The 21017-nt window shown below is 38.2% G+C and overlaps 1 protein-coding gene across 3 annotated transcripts; it reads left to right on the top strand.

Moving 5' to 3' along the window:
- Window positions 1–670: 670 nt before the first annotated feature.
- Window positions 671–19872, top strand: LOC125485919 (microprocessor complex subunit DGCR8-like). Of its 3 annotated transcripts, none has more exons than XM_048611160.1 (6): window positions 671–778; window positions 6934–7034; window positions 10654–10760; window positions 13897–14036; window positions 15872–15985; window positions 16377–19872. In XM_048611160.1, the coding sequence occupies exons 1-6, from the start codon at window positions 686–688 to the stop codon at window positions 16458–16460; spliced, it is 639 nt and encodes a 212-aa protein (XP_048467117.1). In that variant the 5' UTR covers window positions 671–685; the 3' UTR covers window positions 16461–19872. The 3 variants fall into 3 exon arrangements, with proteins under 3 accessions (XP_048467117.1, XP_048467118.1, XP_048467119.1); XM_048611161.1 differs by having other exon boundaries at window positions 13897–14024; XM_048611162.1 differs by lacking the exon at window positions 15872–15985 and having other exon boundaries at window positions 13897–14024.
- The last annotated feature ends 1145 nt before the right edge of the window (window positions 19873–21017 follow it).

A 21017-nucleotide genomic window follows, 5' to 3' on the forward strand; every position in this document is an offset into this window, starting at 1 on the left:
AAGGGTCTAGGCCCGAAACGTCAGCTTTCCCACTCCTCTGATGCTGCTTGGCCTGCTGTGTTTGTCCAGCTCTACACCTTGTTATCTTGGATAAACTCAAGTTGTTTTTCTTAAGAGCAAAAAAGGCTGAGGTGTGGAATCTGATTGAGGTGCATAATATCGAGGGGCATGACAGGGTGCGTACGAAGCAGCTGTTCCCTTAAGTTAGTAATGAGGGGACATAATTTTAAGGAGAAGGGCAGGACATTTAGACGGGATTTGAGGAACAGTTTTTTTTTTATCCATAGGGTGCTGGGAATCAAATGCAATGCTAGAGAGGGTCGTAAGGAAGGAAACGTCATTACCTTTGCAAAGTTAAATGGGTGAACACGTGAAATGTCATAACGTTCAAGGCTATGGGCCAAGTACTGGGAAGTGGCATTAGTGTAGATTGGCGCTGATTTGATGGGCCGAAAGTTCTCTTCTGTGCTATATGACTCAATGAAAGGAACAGGGAAGTAACATTGGTATTTATAGAAAATGTCCTCAATATGCAAGACTTTTGATACATCCCGTTATGTGCTTGCTTAATTCCACATTCATTTAATAACTTTATAAGAAGTGATTTACCAGATTTTATCTCATCAATTATTTTTAGTAACTTAAATAATAATAACCATTGTGCTAAAATTGGTATGATTTCTTGATGTTGCCAGCCCGTGCTACACTGGAAATCCTCATACCCGACTTTATCAAACAGACCTCGGATGAGAAACCCAAAGACAGTGATGAACTTGAGGTAATTTTGTCGTTTTAACTCCTGTTTGTTTTTCCTGTGTTTCTCTAAATTTTGCATTCCCTTACTTGGGATTCTGTAGGATTTGAGGGAGCAGGACAGGTGGTGAACCAGGAGTGCAAATCAAGAAATATAGGGAGTGTGGGGCATTTATCCATAGCCGGCAAGGTGTAGGAATAGCCTTCCAGCTCAGAGGCCACTTGTCACTTAAGTGGCCACAGGCATTGTCCCCCTTGGCCAGCCTCATGACAACAAAGATTCCTATCCCTCACCACTCTTTTTTGAGCCAGCAGCCCCAACCCCATTTACTTTGTTTCGTCAACTGCGTCCATGCTGCTGCTTCTGCTGGGTGCAGTCTCTGTAGTGATCATAGCTTTCAGTGTGCTGCCAAGACTGGAAAGACCCTTTTTAAAGGGAACAAAGCCCCTAGAGGAGTTCATTGGTTTATGTCCAATAGACAAACAGTCAGGGATCCCCACAATAACTGAAATAGGGTTGTCCAGCTGTCTGATCCATTGTTGGACCCACAATCACCATAGTCAAATCTCAGCGTCTGCTTCCTGTACAGTTATTTCATGTGAAGAACTGTGCACATCATTTCATTTTCCCGTGTTCATTTTAACTGATGTGTTGAATTGCATGCAAGGCATTCACTTATTTTGTTTACTTGCACTCCTTCTTTAGCTATTCCAGTATTGTGCTTTATTTTCTGCTTGTTTTATTTTATTTTCAAAGTGGTGACTTAAAATATAATTCTGTTTAAAAATATGTTCATAATTTAATTATGTTTACAATAATGTTTTCCTGTTTCTGTAAACAAATCTGCAAAATTTCAATACAGCATATGTTGTAAAGGGTTCATTAACATTGGAGGATAGAGGAAATTTTTTAGAATTTTAAAGAATTACTTGAATTAGAATGTTACCAATTCTTCTCAGCTCCTGTGGTACAACTTATCACTGTCAAAAATGTGAGCAGAATTTTCAGAACACATGTGGGTTGATGTGAAACTTCCTGAGTGAGATGGAAGTTCTTAATTAAAAGATTTCTTTTTCCACCTTTTTGAAGTTGCAGAGCATCAACCAGACAGGAAAAAGCCACCAAAAAAGATGCATGATTACAATACGTTGAGTTTGTGCAGTATGGTGGAGATATTTCCTCTACCTACTGAGTGCCTTCTTCTCTGCTTAATTACTTGCCTCAAGGCTCAAAAATACCTTGCTTTGAAAGAATGCATACCTATTTACTTTTTATCCTCCCTGTGGTGAGTTAAAGGAGGAGAGTTTATTGTCTAAGGTTGTGTATATGATAAACATAGGGAATAGTTCCAGGAATGAAAGTAAAACTCTTGTGTTATATTATGCTTTCTTAAAATACATTGTTGAAATGTAGCTGTCACTGGCCAGGCCAGCATTTATTGCCCATCTCTAATTGCCCAGAGGGCAGTGAAGAGTCAGCCACATTGTTCTAGGTCTGGAGTCACATGTAGGCCAGACCAGACTAGGGCAGATTTCTTTCCCTAAGAGACATTGGTGAACCAGATGTATTATTTACTAATGATCATTCATGGTTTCATGGCCATCATTAAACTTTTAATTCCAGATCTTCATTGAATTCAAATTCCACCATCTGCCAGAACAAGATTTGAACCCCCAGAACATTACAAGTGTCCCTGGATTAATACCACTAGACCATCACCTCCCCCTTTTAATGAAGTATTCACCATGCATATTTCCAGGTTCTGGAGTAAAGTGTAAGTTGTCCTGCATTGTGGCTTTTTTTTTTAAACTTCTGAAAGGCAGAGAAAAGGCTTCTACATTTAGTTGTTAGATGATGTAGGTATATTGTCATTCCTGAGGTAGCTAACCAGCAGTTTGTAGTTCATAGCAACTTACCTGATGATAGTTTCTATTTTTGAAAAATGCATCATAGGGAGTACTCATGCCAATCACTAGTTCCATACTTCAAATAGTAAAGAAAAAAAGTATCAAAACACAGCTGAGCAGGACATAGAAAGATGCTAATTGCATCTGTTGACCTTCACGCATATTCTATTAATATTAAGTTCGTTAGATATTCCTTTGGGTAATTGGTACCTTTTGCTGGTTGGTGTGAAGTTCACCTGCACAGCTGGTTGAAATATCCTCCTAATTCCTCCTGAAATTTTCTTAGCTCATTAGTAGAGTGTTTGTTTGGTATTTCTTTCGTAGGTTTAGGGAGGTGTTTGGAAGCTTTCTTTTGTATTTGACAATTTCCATCTGCCTGAAAGTGTCCCACAAGGTGAATGAATGTTGCTTCATTTAAAGGCTTGGAAATGGTCAGCTCATTTTAATTAGCAATTTTTACCTTGTAATGGAATTTTGCTTTTGCTTTTGTGAGTCCCTGACTTCCCTTGTCAAGGTTGTCTTTGTCCACCCCTTGTTATGTTTCTTCTTCTTTTGGGATGATTTTCTGCCGCACTTCCCAAATCAGCCCCAGAAACTCCTGCTCAGAACTTTCCTAAAGCCTGGTGCCAGAATAGAATGCCAAATGGTGGCTCAGTGGTTAGCACTGCTGCCTCACAGCACCAGGGGCCCAGGTTCGATTCCACCCTTGGGCGACTGTCTGTGTGGAGTTTGCACATTCTCCCTGTGTCTGCATGGGTTTCCTCCGGGTGTTCCGGTTTCCTCCCACAGTCCAAACATGTGCAGCTTAGGGAGATTGGCCAAGCTAAATTGCCCATAGTGTTCATGGATGTGCAGGCTAGGTGAGTTAGCTATGGGAAATGCAGGGATAGGGTAGGGGGATGGATCTGATTGGGATGCTCTTCAGAGGCTTGGTCGCTGTGGACCTGTTGGGCCGAATGGTCTGTTTCCACACTAGAGGTTCTATGGTACTCCAGTTGGAACTGAACCAGTGTTTTATTCATTCGCTTCCCCTGCTAATAAAGCCTTGGATGTATATGTTTTATGAACCACTTGTTTCACCTGCCCCTTTTGTTCCATAGGCTCTTATCTTTGCTTACCAATGTGTTTTGCTGCACCTCCATCAGATACCTTTTTGGAGATCATGTACGTTACAGCAATAATATTTGCTTTCATCAGAAAATATCATCAAAGTTAGGTAAACATGATTCAACCTCAAATTCAGATTTGATTTTCATTCAGAAATCTCCATATGCCCAAACAATGGATTTTATCCTGAATTATCATTGCTAAAAGCATCCTCACCTTCTTGGTTTTGGTGTTGACATTTGCTACCTTCCAAGTACCATGTATTTGAGAAAGTTCATTGTGTTTTTTCGAAAACGAATGGATTAAATTCCAGCTGCATTCAATGGCTTCATGATCCTAATGCTATGTTTTTATTTTAGATTTTATTGATTTTTGGCGTATCCCTATCATGAACAACTTATCAAACCCTAAATATCACCCTCATGCTGTTGGTGTAGCTTTCTTGTCCTCGTTCTCTGCAGCTTGCTCTGCCTTATTTCTCTCATCCTTGCTTCCTTTTGAAAATTTCTTCTAACTGTTCCGTTACTGCTCAGCATCCATTTAGTGATTTAGAATGCATTATATATTTTCTTATGAACCTGTTCAGAGATGTTGTTATTATGCACCTCTGGAACAGGTGGGACTTGAACCCAAGCCTTTTATTGTTTATGCACCCTATATAAATAGAGGTTGGTTCAGAAATTAAGAACTAGTTTGGGAATTCATCTCATTATCTAGATCTGGTAATTTATCTCTAATTTTTGACTTGAGTCATGGATGTAGCTGAAGTGCAAAACCTGGTTGAACGATGGCTCAAATGTGTCCCTCCATTCTGTGATACACATTAGTGCTGCTAGCTGATGGCTCTCATTTTACTTGAACTGGCAGCAACACGTGTCCACGAAACTGCCTAAATTTGCCAAAATGTAAGTTTTTTTTTTTGTATAGTGCTTTATGCATTACTTAAGGTCTTAGTGAAAATTTGTAGCTTGGGTTGTGGATGTAGTTGTTCGTTAGCTCACCGAACCGATTGTTCCACGATGTCCTGATGTTTCGTTACCCTTCTAGGCAATATCGTCAGTGCGACCTCTAATCAAAGCGTTGGTATTCTGCTCCGTTCTGAATTTGTATGGTCCTCTGGTACGATGGGTCTTGTCACTTCTGGTTCTGTTTTTTTTTTTTTTTTTTTAGCAGCAGTATGTATACAGGGTCTATTTCTGTGTTTGTTAATGGAGTCGTGTGTTGAGAACCACGTTTCCAGAAATTCCCTTGCATGTTTGTTGTTCGCTTGTCCCAGTCGAACTAATGGCCGTGTGTGTGTGTGTGTGTGTGTATTGGTCGTGTCTTTTTGCTGCCAGCTGGTGTTCATGTATCCTGGTCGTCAGTTTCCTCCCTGTTTGTCCAATGTAATGTTTATTGCACTCGCTGCACACAAACACCAGCTGGCAGTAAAAAGACACAACCAATATTCGTTTGTCTCAATACACATAGACAATGAGGGTCATCAGTTCGATTTGGAACAAGTGAAGAACAGACATGCAAGGGAATTTCTGGAAGCCTGCTTCTCAATACAGGACTCCGTTAGCAAAAACATAGAAATAGACCCTGTAAACATACCGCTGCTAAAGAACCAGAACCAGAACTGAAGACCCATCACACCAGAGGATCATATAAATACAGAACAGAGTAGAACACTCACCCTTCGATTAGGGGTCCCACTGATGATGTCTAGAATGGTAAGGAAACGTCTGCACACTGCAGAACAACCGGCTCAACGAGCTAATGAACAACTATGTTACTTGACTTAGTTTTTTGTACTAGAGAAAAGTTACACTAATTTCATCTGCTACATGTCAAGTTCGTGTTTGGTACAAGGCAGGTGCTCTTAGGAAGAATATGCCTCCCTGAATATGTCCAATGACGTAGTGGTAAAGTCACTGAACAAGTAATCCAGAGCCCCAGATTAATGATTTAGGGGCATGTATTTGAATGCTACTATGACAGATGGTGAAATTCTGATTCACTGATAAGGTTGTAACCACTGATCATTGTCATAAACACCTTTCTTATTCAGTAATGTCCTTTCAGGGAAGGAAATCTACTAATCTTATCTGGTCTGGCCTATATGTGCTAAATATGGGGTCAATGTGGAGTTGTCTCTAACTTGAAATTGGGCAATTAGGGATGGGCAATGAATGCTGGCCTTGCCAGTGCTGCCCTCATCCTGTGCACTAATAAAAGAGAATGGTGCTGTATTATGTAAGTCACCTTACAAGTTTAACCTTTGAATAATTAGCATTTTAAGGAACTGTTTTGCCTAATAGTGCTAGTACGAAACTATGCCAATAATTGACATTTTAATATGGCCAGTTATGATTTGCATTTTTCTCCCTTTGTCACTTTCCTGAAGATTTGGTGTCAAGCAGTTGGCTGTTCAAATCTGCAGTATTGAATACCCCTGAATGCCTTGTCTAAGTAATGATTGAACTCGACAGCAATTGTTAGCAATCTGTTTGTACATGTGTGGTAGATGATGACGTCTGTGTCTGTCCTCTTACACAAGGTCACCAGAAAGCAATTGAGAGCAAAAAGCTGCCTAATTTTATTTTCCACTTTGTCCTTCTATATTACCACCTTAGCCTCAGCCTCAGTATTTTGATGACTGCTGTAATCATCGAGCATAGTGCACCAGCTATTAGCACTAAGAGCCTCTGAACTGAGGTACTCAGTAGCATGCAAACTGAGCGAGTTGGGGCTTTTATTCCTTGCATATGAGATGCCTTGGTTCACCTGATGAGTTGGAATTCTAAGACTGTGTCCTGTGCTGCACTTTCCCTGAATTTATTGGAAATGTGAAGTTGCAAGACCAGGGAAAACCTGACTTATTTTAGCCTGTGGGAAGTAGCTCCTTCTCCAAACAGCACAACTAGCCCTATATAATCCTCAGCCTTCGTATCATTTCCACTTTGTACTTCATCTCTGCAATCTTGCATAGTTGCCTTTTTTGGTTGGTTTTTTTACACTCGATTTATAGTATAGCATTGCCATCTAGTGTCCATATAAACATGCCAAATTACAACTGAACACAGTGTCAATGCATTTGACAGTATTGGCTGACATTCAGTTTGTATAAGAAACACAAGGCTCTGCTTTGTACACTATTGGTGTTCATTTCTTTCATTTTAGTACTTCAACCACATCAGTATTGAGGACTCACGGGTATATGAACTGACCAATAAGGCTGGACTCTTGTCACCGTATCAAATTCTCCATGAGTGCCTTAAGAGGTAAGCCAAAATGTTGAAGTGCTTCATGTAATTTCCTGCATTTGTCTTTGCTTTGCAAGTACAATCTTGCTGTTGTGTTTGCTTTCTTGGAAGATCGCTTAACTTCCATCCGTGCATTTCTGTTTGAGAAATCTTGTTGGAGTTTAATCTTTATAGACTATTAGTGAGGTATAGAAGTATCAGTTACATTTGAAAGCCTCCAGCATGCCCAGTCTTCTGTGCCTCTGTTCTCCATATTTACCACCCCACTCCCAGACCCAGGTTCCCTTTACTTTCCACTTCACCAACCTCCATATTCCAGAAATTGTCCTTTGCCAGTTCTTCCAACTCTGGGCACGTGATGCATTCACTGAAAACCACTTCCCCCTGCCTTTCCCTTTTCAGAATTCCTTCTGTGTTATTCTTATCCCATTTGTGAGTCACCCTAACACTCCCTGTCTTCTCTACAGAACGTTTCCTTGCAAATGTAGGCGATGCAGCATTGATACTTATACCTCCATCCTAATCGCCATCCAAATCTCAGACACTCCTTCGAAGTGCAACAGCAATGTACTTGTATTTATTTCAAATTTAGTATCCTGTATTTGCTGCTCCCAATATGATATTTTGTACATTTGGGAGACTAAATGCAAACTCGCTGGAGCGCATTCAGTGCAAGCGCAACCCCAACTGGTTTGCTGTCAGTTTAATTTTCACCTTGCTCCTGTGCTGACCTTATTGACCATGGTGTGCAATAGTGTTCAGAGGAGCTTGAGCCTTCATTCAATGATAGTGTTTGACAACTTTAAATTGTAACCTCTACTTTCACTCATTCTGTGTGTGTTTTACCCCTATTTTCTGTTTTGCTGGGTCACTCTTTTCTAGGTTTTGTTTAATCCCTTCATATTGAATTCAGGTGTTTTTTATGCAGTAACATGTGCTTCATGTGGAAATGACCTTGTTCATTTATATCCATGACCATGCCTTTTGGCTGTTGCATCACAAAATCCTTTATTTAACCTCTCCTGGCCTCCATCCTATCACTGACCTTCTCATTTGTTCTACTTAGCCCCTGACACACAACTCTTGCATTCCCAGTTCTGATGCAGGGGCATAGGTTTGAAAAGTTAACTTTTTTCTGTTCACATTCTGCTTGATCTGAGTTTATCCAAGAATTTTTTTTTTTTTTTTTTTTTTTTAATAAATGTTTTTGGACCCAGTACAGCAGTGTTGCATGCAACAATACCGTTTGTGGGTTTAAATTTATGATCAGTACATTGAACAATCTTCTGTGTAATTTGATTCTATTTGTAATTTGTGACAAGATGATTTGTGAATCTAGCACCTTACACTTCATTCTTATTTTGATACTTAGATTTGATAACCTGTTTGAGTTAGGTTGTGGGTTCAAGTCACGCTCCAGAGACTGGAGCATAAGTATCCAGACTGATATTCCAGTGAAACAGTCAGATGGTGCTTCTACCAGAAGTGCTTCGTTTCAAATTAGATGTTAAACCCAGATCTATCCGCCCCCTCAAGTAGACATAAAAGATCCCAATCGATATCTCAACTTGCTGTGTGCACATTGTAACAGTGACAAATGAAGGAAATCAGTGCTTCAAAAGTATTTTGCTGGTGGTAAAGCATTTTGAGGTGTTCTGAGGTTGTGAAAAGTACAATATAAATGCAGGCCAATCTTTGGGCAGTTGCATCAACCTCACAGAAAAGTTGAGAGAATGATATTCCTTTACACATTTGCATTCTCTGTGGTCTTGGCATTCACCTGATCTGAAGTGCCATGACCAGCCTCAGAATATTAGAAAGATCAGGAAAAAAATTGCTTTTATTTTTGTCTTGTGCTCCAGACTTTGTTCAAAGCTTTCCTCTCTTCTGGATTTGGTTGTTAAAAGAAATAATTTATATTCTTCTTTGTAGTTGAAGAATTGTTTTTCCTTTTGTAAGATTGTGGAATTGGAGAATAATACCATAAAGAAGGGAGGCACTCAGCCCACTGTTGCTTGCTAGCAGTACTTATGCCCAAAACAAGACTTAACACTTGCTGACACTGCCTGGAGTCTGAAAACCACTGCTATAGATATTTCATGAGTATTTATTTTGAAAGATTTTGAGTCTTGAAGGATAGAAGAAAGCTTTTAGTTCTGGTTCAGGTTTGCAGCATCTTGATGTTGCGTGTGTAAAGAGAAGTAATTATTGTCACAGGTTTTGGAAACTCTGGTCATAATGGAGATTACCATTATTTTTAAAAGCTGCTGTGTTGATACCTCTAATATGCAATTAATGTATAGAGTCCATTCAAATAATGAAGGTTAGTGCTCGATGTACCTACTTTGATGGGATCTTGTGCAGTACCACAATAATGGGCTCAGTATGCATTTTTTCCTCCCTCTTCCAGTTTTATTTCACATTGCAGGAAGAATGTGAGATGGTAACTTCTCCCCGTGGCGAATTGTGAAATTAAAAGGTTAATAATCCATAATGGAGACACCAGAACTCTCCACTTGAAAGATAGTTGGGACAAAACTTTCATAACATTTAAGCAATAATTTGATATTCACTTGTGTTGCTTATGGGCCAAGAACTAAAAAGTGGGCTTATTATCAACACAGACACATTGTACCTTCTGTAAACGCCTGTGTCTATGAAAATAAGTAATGCCGTGCCAGTATTGCCCACACCCCAAGAACAGAAAAACTCGAACTGTTCACCTATTCCAAGAATAACAGTTCTCTGCAAATCACTGTTCAACATCTCCAATGCAGAACGTCAGTACACCCGAAACCGAATTTTACGTTTTGGATCAGGACACCCTCATTGAGTCACATGCAGAAATCCATACTGTTTCAAGAATAGCCACCCAACACACCTTTTGTCTTAAGTGATCATTTAGTGTTTGGAGGGTGCCTTCGATATCTAATTGAGGACGGCAAGTAGTCTGTCCAAAGTGAAGAGTCACTAGGAAGCCCTCCAGTGCAGAAGAAGCTGCAGCATGCCTTTGCCTATAAAAGAAAGGAGGATGCCTTCACCTTGACGTGCCTTAGCAACTTAAAACAAAACAAATCTAAAGAAATGGCCACAGCTGCTGCATTGTGAAGGGGTAATTCCTTGGCAAAGAGGTCTGTGACCACATCTGTAGTCAGGTGGGGAAGGAGTTGAGTGTGTCTGTGTGCCTACAGTCTTTATTCTAAGGTTGCTTCCAGGCATCTGTTGTGCTACCTACTCTGGGGGACCCAGAGGCCAAGTGACACCATGTCACATGCCTGGTCTCATCTGTTGCTGCCCCCATTTCTGGGAGGGTTGGAATTAGACACCTATCCCTTTTTTCTCACTGTGATTCAAAGTTTAAAGCATTTATAGGTGTGGTAGAGTTGTGCATCCACTGTTAAGTACGCTGTTTCTAGAGTAAACTTTTTTTTTTTTTTTTTAAATTATTATTATTCTTCAGTATCAATGAGTTGAAGCACAGGCTTAATAAATCAGAGAAGCATCTGAGAGGATATTGTTCATCCATGTTCTTGTCATATTACCAGAGTATCTGACTTTATTTGCTTCATTGCTGTGTTTATTAAAGTCTTTTTATGCTAAGTTATGTAAAAGGGAGTGAATTAATTTTAATTTTCAGAAACCATGGAATGGGCGACACAAGCATCAAGTTTGAAGTAATTCCTGGTAAAAACCAGAAAAGTGAATATGTGATGACCTGTGGCAAGCACACAGTGAGAGGCTGGTGTAAGTATTGAAATTAACATTGGTTCAGTTTTGTAATGTCCAAAATTTTGTAAGGTTTTCTCCAGAGTTAATGGATGTAAAATCACTCCTGTTAGTTTTAAATATGATTTCAATTTGATTTCAGAAAGCTGTATTGAATGCAGGTATACTTCGGGTGGCTAAGTCACTGCTCATTAGAAAGGCAGTATACACTTTTTGCCATGCCCAGCTGCCTGTTAAGAAACGTGGTTGGGGAAGGAGGTGTGATACTTCCACAATGTAGGTATAGTTGAAAATACTAATGCATTGTTCTGATAATTATATGGGTGCTCAAGCATTAATATGTTCACTACTTGTGATTGATTTCATCTCAAAATATCTGACCAAACGACAGCATGTCTAGTTTTTGAAATATGACCTTGCAGGCTAACATGCTGACTGAATGAAATTTGGTATTAATTGGGTGCTTTTCTTCAGGATGATAGCAGTTATGGAAGTTTTTTTTTTATTTTAGTCAATACTGTTGTGTACAAAATTCTGAATATTACCTAACTGTAGAACTTTGAGTAGAGTACCTGATACCTACGATTAGTTGCTGCTATGAAGCTGCAGCAACTCAAAATTTTAAAAAGGCCTCCGAGATGATAAGCTATTGTTGTGTTGTGTAGTATAGTTAAGTATTTCATTTTCTAAACTGATTGTGGAAGCTAGTGCCTAATTTGTAAATCGCACATTCTGCCATTGTTCAGGTATTAATCTTCTGGTTTCATTGTTACACTGCCAGCATTTTTCTTAGACTCCCTAATACTTGAATATTTTACTTTTCCCTTTTAATTCATTTTGAAATACATTTTATTTTAGTATCTACCCGATTAACATGCTATTGCTACAAAGTGAACGAATATGGTTGTTCATTTGTAACTTCTAAAGGATTCTGTATTTTAAATTTTTGTGGCTTTGCCTTTCAGTAAAATCATACTTTAGTACAGTTTAATCATTAAAAAATTACTAAGTTTAATGAAACTATAACCATTCCCTTGTTTGACCTTATCTGTTGAAATGTTCGTTTCCTTGTATTCACTTCATTATTGAGTCTAGTCTTCTAAAATGCTGATGGGCTCAAATTTGTTGTTGAATGGTAATTACAGACTAGGGTGCTTATTTGAGGTGTGGAAGGTTTCAAACTTCTTTAGAATCATTAATGTGCGAAATACATAATTTGCACAGACCATTGCAATCAAAGTGCAGTCAGTTTTTATTTCTCTTGATTTGTTGTTTATACAATGAATAGTTAAATACTCAATGATTAGATTTCAGTCCTTTGTCTGCTGAATTAAATTGTGTCAGTTTCAGAACTTCTGGCTTACGGAAGGGAAAATTTGTTACAGAATGTAACTGCTCTTTGGAGCAGGAGGATGTCATTTGGGCCTTTTGAACCTGCTCTGCAATTTAATAAAACTTAAGTGACCTGATTGTGGTCTCAGCTCCACTTTCCTATCTTGCCTCTCATAACCCTTGACTTCTTTGACTATCAAAAGTCCATCTGACTCAGTCTTGAATAAACTCAGTGACCCAACTTCCACTGCTTTTGGTCAAGTGAATTCCACTGACTACCAACCTCCCCAAACATGGTGATAGGTGATTCCTTCATGACAGGAATGATTCAGGTGAATCTTATCTGTTAAGATATTCAAATCTTTTGTTTTTACTCATTGCAAAAACTGCACAGAGTACTCTAGATGTAGTATCACCACTTTGATGCTGTAGTCATGAAAAGAGGCCTTCATGCCCACTCCAAAAGATGAGGGGAAAAACGTTGCTGTCATTGGTGTCAACACATGTTTGTATGTTGAGAATGGCCACCTGAGCAAGACAGTAATGGGCATCTAATACCAGTGTACCCTAGTAAGGAGGCAGTACCTTCAAGGGAGAAAGTAAAACCTGATTTGCAGCTCCTTGAGCAGTAAATAAGATCATAAGACGTAGGAGCAAAGGTAGGTCATTTGGTCCATTTCAGTCTGCTCTGTCATTCAATCAAATCGCTGCTGATCCAATAATCCTCAACTGCACACTCTCTCCTCTTTTATATGATTAATTCTCTTACTGCTTAGAAATCTTTGACTTGAAGAATCATTTTTGAATATACTCAACAATCCAGCCTGTACAGCTCTTTGTGGTAAAGAATTCCAGAGATTCACTACCTCTGAGAAGAAATTCCTCCTCATCTCTGTCCTAAGTGACTCCTTAATCTGAGTTTATGCTGTCTGGCCCTAGATTCTCCGGCAAGGGGGACCAACTTCTCTATATCTACCCTGTCAAGCCCCCTAAGAATCTTGTACGTTTCAATAAGTTGTCCTCTCAATCTTCCAAACTCAATAAATGCAACCTACTTAACCTGTCCGTGTGAAAATCCCTCCATACCCAGCAATCAACCTGATAAACATCCTCTGGATTGCCTCCAGTGTCCGTGCATTTGCTTAAATATGGGATCGAAGCTGTTCACAATATTCTTGGTGTGGCATGTTCTTTGAATAAATTGTAGTTGTTGTGAAAACTGCAATTATAGTTTTCTTTTTCACAATAATTGAGCTTTTATCTTTCCATTGCAAGATTTTCTGATTCCTGGTGTAAAATTCCATTTCTGGGTAAATGATGAGTACCTTATTGCCCTTGGTCTTGTTGTCTGTATTTCTGATGGTGAAAGGGAGAGCGCGTTACTGTTTAAAAACCTAGAAATTAAATTCAACAGTCTGAAGACTGTCGGCTCTCAATATTCTAGCTTTATCTATTTAAACTCTATACAGATGATATTAATAGATTTTAGTTCTTTGTTTCATGAATTGTCGGGATGAGTTGAAGGCTGAATTCAAGTTCTATCCATTTCAGTGCCAAATATAGTTAGTTGTTTTTATTGCATATGTTGGAGGGCTTTCTTTTTCTTTTTCATAAGAGGCAAATACAGTCTGAACAAAGCACACTAAAATGTGAGTCTCATGAGCAGTGCTGTGATTTGCAGTTGTGCTATTGGGGGATTAGTGTAGCACTTGTACATTCATGTTCACCTCTCTGGTCAAATCTGACTATATCACTGGAACTAAGGCATGGGTCTTCTACATTTTTTCCAACTCTTGTAATTAAAACCTACTGCAATTTGCAGGCAAGAACAAACGAGTTGGCAAACAACTGGCATCTCAGAAAATCCTGCAATTACTACACCCTCACGTCAAGAACTGGGGTTCACTACTACGCATGTACGGCAGGGAAAGCAATAAAATGGTCAAACAGGTAAATTGTGAGGTAATGCGATGCATGTTGTATTTCTGTGGGGATGGGATCCAGGCCTGACCACCATATTTGTTGAAGAGTTGCTTTTTTTTTTGTAGCAACTTAAGCTTTTTAAGGGAATGTTAATCTCATAGTTGGTTTTAAAAGTGGTGTCAAACTTTTTTTATAAAGTGTGGTGGGAAATGGTTTAAATGTAGTTAACAGAATTTTGCAGCACATTTTGCCACTGAAATTGTTCCAAGTGAGAAATGGTTTTACCAAGAAGGTATTTCACGATAGCAAGAGCTCTGATGTAAATTTTGTGTCCCAGTGGCACCATTTCATTGATATATTTTTTGTTAAATGAACGGTTAAATGTTTTGCTAACGATTATCAAGTTTCTTTACAACATATGTCTGAACCTTGCACAATAGACCAAGAAAAAAATTTATTTAATGTCAGAAGCATTTGTTCACCCACGTGCTTTTCAGTTAAATGAATAACTTAGTCATTTTGATTGGCTTTCATATCCTTAGCAGGCTTCACTGCCAAATAGTTGCTCTACAGTATAGTTCAGATGTTTTGGTTGTATGCAAATACAGCAGTCAGTTTATGCATAACATTTTTCAAAGAGGAAAAGCAATTTATTTGACAGTCAAGGGAACCCTGTTTTCTTTTGGGACAAGTACAGTTGCATCTTTTATGTCTGCCTAAAAAGGAAGACAAGGTTTTGATTTATTAATCTGATCTTGAAGATGGTAGTTTCAATATATATTATTGTACAGTTGTGACTTCAGATTGTGATCACATCTGTTCTGGGGTTTGAATGCACAACAATCTGATTTCAGGTCTAAGTGCTACTATTAATCCCATTGCTTGTTTTCCTGGTGATAATTCCTTGCTTCCTGGAGAACGTGTTGGGGTTGGTTAACGCAGTTGGCTGGATAGCTGTTTTGCAATGTAGAGCGATGCCAGTTGTGTGCGTTCAATTCCTGTGCTGGCTGGGGTTGGCATGAAACACTCTCCTTCTCAATTTCTCCCCTCAAAACTGAGGTGTGATGACCTTCTTCTGGTTAAACCACTGCAAGTCATCTTTCTCTTTTTTTTTTCTCTTTTTTTTTTCTTTTTTTTTCTTTTTTTTTCTTTTTTTTTCTTTTTTTCTTTTTCTCTTTTCTTTTCTTTTTTCTTTTTTTCTCTCTCTTCTTCTTCTTCTCCCCCCTCTTCTTCTTCTCCCCCCCCCCCCCCGCCCCCACAATGAGAGATCAGGTCACTGAGCTGCTAAGACACTGGCAAATTTACCTTTAGTAAGCACCAAAAGGTTGTCCTTCATATTAAATGAAGTACATAGTGTTTTAGTCAAATGAAGCATTATGACGCTTGTTTTTTTTTTTGTTTTAAGTTTTTATGCAAGTAAGTTTATAATTCAGATTGGTAGAATCACTAATATTAGACCTTGACTTGCATTCACCAAAGACAAGGAATAATTTTCCCTATTGAGTTGCTATGGAAATTCAGTGACATTGAGTTTTTTGATAGTGTGAGGATCCCCAGTGATTTTTTTTTTTTTTTTTCTCCCCTCTCCTTTTGGAATATCTGCATTTGTTTCCCAGAGAGAACCCTTTAACATTCAAGGCAATGACAACCATGCCTTAAGACACATCAAATTGAGTAAAGTTTTGTATTTCACCTTTCTAATGCAAAGTTCTGAAATGTACCAGAAATTGCCAATGCTTTCTAATTAAGACCTAATTATGATTATAGCAGATAGCAAAACAATTTCCTTCATATGCCAAATGGTAATGTTGGTACATTTGCTTGTGGTTTATGGACTAACTTAACTTGCACTTGCTTCTACTGTTTTAACACAGGAAATGTCTGATAAAAGTGTGATTGAACTGCAGCAGTTTGCCAAAAAGAACAAACCGAATCTGCATATTTTAAACAAGTTGCGAGATGAAATGAAGAAATTAGCACGGGATAGGGTAAATATTTTTGTGTGGCATGGGGTGCATTGCTAGTGAGGTCGTGGCTGAGCAGGAGCTCATAGTTTCAGGTGGTATGAAAGACTTTGGTTCCATTAGCTATGTCTCTGGATTTGTTTTATATTATTTATGCTTATACATCTGATCTTGTCTTGCCAATTTTCCATGCTTCCTCTCCTGCCGTTTTTATTCCTTCAATTATTCTAAGCTAGTACCTTACCCAATTGGCTACCCATTGAATGAGCTTTGATAATGAATGTCAAAAAAAAGGCAGAACAAAGCCTGTTATTGTCCTGTGTAATGGGATCAAAAATAATTTAATCATTAGGGTTTTTTTTAAATAACAAGGATGTATAGACATGTCATTTGTTTTCTTCTCTGCCCCACGAAGGAGGAAACACGGAAGAAACCGAAGATGACAATAATGGAATCAGCGCAGCCAGGCAGCGAACCTCTTTGTACTGTTGACGTGTAAAGCACTGCAAAATGGAGAGCAATAACGCACTGGAGAAACTCATCCTCAACCATTTCTTTGTTACCTTCTTATAGAGAACATATATTACAGAATGCACAACAATGTTTAAAGGTTCCCCTAACCCAGCTTGACAGTGTACTGCTTCAGTTGTACATTAATGTTTTACATAACAGCAGGGCAACATTTATAAACATGAATTATTGAACTACCCATACCTCTATTTCAGGAAAGGACTTGAGGCTAAAAATAGAATGAGATTGTATTGAATGGTGGTGTTGACCCAGAAAAGGACCTTTTTTGACCTGTGAACATTTTAATTTATCAGTTCAATTTTAAGGGAGATATAAAAGCCCAATGAGTTTCCTGTATCTTCCAGCTACAGAATGATCATTAAATTGTCATTCTGCACTGATCTGTTGGTTAGCTAGGCCCTATGAGGGTAATCTTCTGGAAAGAGTTACACTTTACATTGTTTACCTGCAAGCTGGTGCCAGAGGAAAAGGCTTTCACTAGACAAACTTTAAGTTATTTCTTTTAGTATAATGTATTCTTTTCGTAAACACATTTTAAGCAATTTATCAGGAATTTTTTCAGTAAGTAACATTTTAATGAAGTGACACTTAAGCATCATTGAAGAAACACAGTATTTTGTATTTTATGTGGAGATTGTATGATTTGATGGTTTCAGGAACCATGGACTTATATTGGACATTTTAGAGCTTGGATTTTGACTGAATGGCCTTTATATTTAAAATTAATCACTAGTAAAAGGCTCAAAAATTGGCAAAAAAAAAAGTTGTGGTCTCTAATCCATGAACATAAAATGTTTTTTAATGCTTCTTTGTAGTAACTGTTGTGACTTTATTTTGTTGCACGAGTCTGTTAACCTGCATACATTTCATTATGTAAATGGGTCGGAGAACTGGATCCTATATAAGTAAATATAATGCATGATTGAGACTACACAATCCTGTTGAACTTACGGTGTTTGGGTTTGACTTTCCACTTCTGTCATTTGGCACAAATACAGAATGTCTATTTCTGTGACAGTGGTGTCACAGTGCCAAACTGATGTTCAGCTTTGGAATCATTGCATCAGAGCTGAAGTTGCAGCTATCTGTGTGTTTTCTTCTGATTCTGCTTTGCAATTATATGTTTTAAGACCTGAACTTTCAAGTTTGGACGGTTCCAACTCTCAATCAGTATTTTGTTTTGGTAGGAGCTTTAGTATTGTTAAAGCTGTTGTAGGCATTTATAACTTGTTTAATTGTAGTCTGCCCCACTGTTTTAGTTAATAGAAATCATTCATGATACAAACAAACAGGTTTGATTTTGTCTTACCATTAGAAGTAGAATTGATAAAAAGAATATAATGTTTCTCCACTTGTAGTTTAACTTATTATCAGGCATGCAGATTTGGAAGTTTTGATATAAAAGCTTGAATTAGTTCTCATTGTCTTATACTTTGTGTTGGGAAATGATTTTCCTTTCAATAACTTAATTTTACCTCACTTAAACCCAGGATAACAACCTGAAGGAAACAAAGTACCATGAATAGCTCCAGTGCACTCTTGGTAATGTGAACCAAAGCTTAATAATAGTGTCTTATGCAAACTGACAAACTAATTTTTTTAATGCTTGCTGCAGGCTTCAACAGTGGCATAGAGGGAGAAACAATTATTTTAAAAATTGCAATAACTGCTGGAACAAAAACTTATATTTAAACTGCTGTGCACTGTCATTTTGTGAATTTTTGTGTTTTAAATGTTTACTATTTTTCTCTGTTGAATGCAACTTTTCTTGCCTTTGCACATGAGCACAAGTGCTGCTGCGAGAGAGTCAGATTGTGGTTTTGCAAATTTGCATTTGTGATCAACTAGTGTGATTTGAAATGAAAAATAGTTGTCTTAGCTTCATCCTAATTGATTTGTACCTTTTTAACATTGGTATTTGTGTGTATTGATTGTAACTTATCAGTACATTATATTCAATGTGGATCTCATTTTTAAAAAGTAAACCCATCAATTAATTTTGCTGCCTAGAGGGTAATCATGAGGTAAAGGATTGCAATTTGACTGCCTTTTTTTTTCTCAATCCGTAGAAACAAATTATTTGTGATTATGGGTTGTATCTTGATAGGGCATAGTGCATTGTTTCATCTTTTTAAGCATGAATCTGTCTTATTGGTGCATCATTGTGTAAATGGTATTATAGGAAGAAAAACCAATCAGCCTGAAAAGGTGTTAAAACTCTCATTACGTGACTACATGATAAATCAGTTCCAGGATTCACTAAAATGTTTACTCTTAAATGCATGTCAAGTATGTAATAGATTTCATGTTCAAAATGGGGAGAAAAAGCCTTTTCAAATAAAGTTGCTCTGATTACATGCAGTAGCCTTCTAACACTCCAGGAAAGTTATTCACATATTACACAATTTATCAAGTTTGGAAACAAACTCAGAGGCAACTGTGTTTTCTTTTAAACTTGCATTTGTTTTGTTCAAATATTCAAGGACTTGACCTCACTTTAAATGTAGCTGTCAACCAATTGCAATTACTACTGTTCTTGATGTCTGAAAAATTCCAGAAAAACTAATGGTATTTTGTATGATTCAAAGTGCTTTAAATGTGACTTCTTAGAAATTTGCATAAAGCAAATTAATTCCAGTGATTATTGAAGCATACATAGAAATCTAAATTCTCTTTAGAAAGATTCTCAGAAGTTTGATTTTTGTTTGGTTACCTAACGCCTACTACCTTCTGTGTATTTTGAGTTGAGAAAGAGCACTGCAGCTTCCCTGGCTAACAAACTGATTCACTCGTCTCGTCTCGGACCAGTTTTCTTCATTCACTGATTTATCGTCTTAGTCTGTGGTCTACTTAAAATCAAAGTTCTGTCAATGTTACTATTCAGTCAAGAAATCTCCAGTGACTGGTGAATGAAGTTTCTCAAATTGAAATACAAATTTTGTTAAAGAAATGAAGTTCTCAAATAGTGGAATTTTAAAAAGTAAAATAATTCAGAAGGGATAATTGCTTCTAATTTGCCAAGAAGCAAGAATTGTGCAATTGCATTACATGGAAGATTGATGTAGAGATGATTTTTTTTTTTCCCCCAAACTTAAAAACGTAATATCCAGTTCATGTTGTGCCCTGTTATTAAAATTGTGTCTGATTAGGGAACTTGCAGTGCAAAGGTGCTACTGCACTGACAAATTGTGCATTATGTGCAGTTGCCACAATGACAGTGCTGTTTTAAGTGACTTTCAGGCTTCATGTATATGTCCTTCAGCCTATGCTTGCTGCAACCTGCACAGCCATCTGGGTGTTTGTGTGGTCCTTTTTTAGTGTGCCACGTTTTTTTTTGCTCTGTAGTTTGAAGCAATAAAGTTTGATAATTCGTTATAAAACCTGTTCTGTGCCTAGTCCTTCATTTCATATGACAAGGAATTGCATGGTTTGAAAATAATGCATTTGGCAGTATAGGAGTGGATTAAATTTTCCAGACCCCACAACTATCAGTTATGTTTTATAAATAAAGACCAAAATCAGCTTTAATTGCATCAAATGAGGGAATAAAACTTCAATTTAATAAAAAGCAAAACCTTTGCTGAAAATTCTTTCCAAAAATGAGATCTACTCAGTTGTCATGAAAAATGCTACAAAGAACAATACAGCACCAAAATAGGCCCTGTGCAGAAACATTTTTCCCTTCCAAACTAAAATTATCCTCACTTGCAAGATCTGTATCCCTCAATTCCCTTCCTGTTTCAAGTGTTTGTCCAGGTGCTATTATGTCTGCTTCCACCACCACCTCTGGCAATGTGTTCCAGGCACTCGCCTCCCTTTGAAGTAAAAGTCTTGCCTTGCATATCTCTTTCAAATGCCTCCCCTCCCCTCCCCTACCCCCACCCACTGAACCTGTATCCCCTAGTAATTGATCCCCTCCATCCTGGGGGGGACAAAAGCAACTTACTTTCCACACTCTCCATTCACAATCATAGAAATTTTTATCAGATTGCCTTTTAACCTCTTGCGTTCCAGTGAAAACAGACTTTCTAACATTTCTAATCATAGAATAGACCCCCAATAGTGTGGAAGCAGGCCATTTGGCCCATTGACCACACTGACTGGCATCCTACCTGGACCCCACCCCTGTACTCTATAATCCTGCATGTCCCATAGTTAATCCAACTAGTCTGCACATCTCTGAACACTATGGGCAGTTTAGCATGGTCACTCCACCTGCCCTGCACATCTTTGGACTGTGGGAGGAAACTGGAGCACCTGGCAGAAACCATGCCGACACAAGGAGAATGTGCAAACTCACATAGACAGTTGCTTGAGGCTGGCATCAAAGCCAGGTCCCTGGCACTGTGAGGCAACAGTGCTAATCACTGAGTCACTGTGCTCCCCTTTCTTCATAACTAAAATTCCCCATACCAGGCACCATCCCAGTAAACCTTTCCTGTACCTTCTCCAAAGCATCCACATTTTTTTAGTAATGTGGTGACCGTAACTGTGTGCAATATTCCAAGTCTGGCCTAACTAAAAT

The sequence above is a fragment of the Rhincodon typus genome, chromosome 24 (assembly GCF_021869965.1).
Source record: "Rhincodon typus isolate 14 chromosome 24, sRhiTyp1.1, whole genome shotgun sequence".
NCBI lineage: Eukaryota > Metazoa > Chordata > Chondrichthyes > Orectolobiformes > Rhincodontidae > Rhincodon > Rhincodon typus.

Coding starts and splice junctions, on each gene's coding strand:
- LOC125485919 (XM_048611160.1), top strand. CDS start 686: ATGTTGCCAGCCCGTGCTACACTGGAAATCCTCATACCCGACTTTATC. Junction 7,035..10,653: donor CTCCATGAGTGCCTTAAGAG/GTAAGCCAAAAT, acceptor TTTAATTTTCAG/AAACCATGGAATGGGCGACA. Junction 14,037..15,871: donor TCAAACAGGTAAATTGTGAG/GTAATGCGATGC, acceptor GTTTTAACACAG/GAAATGTCTGATAAAAGTGT.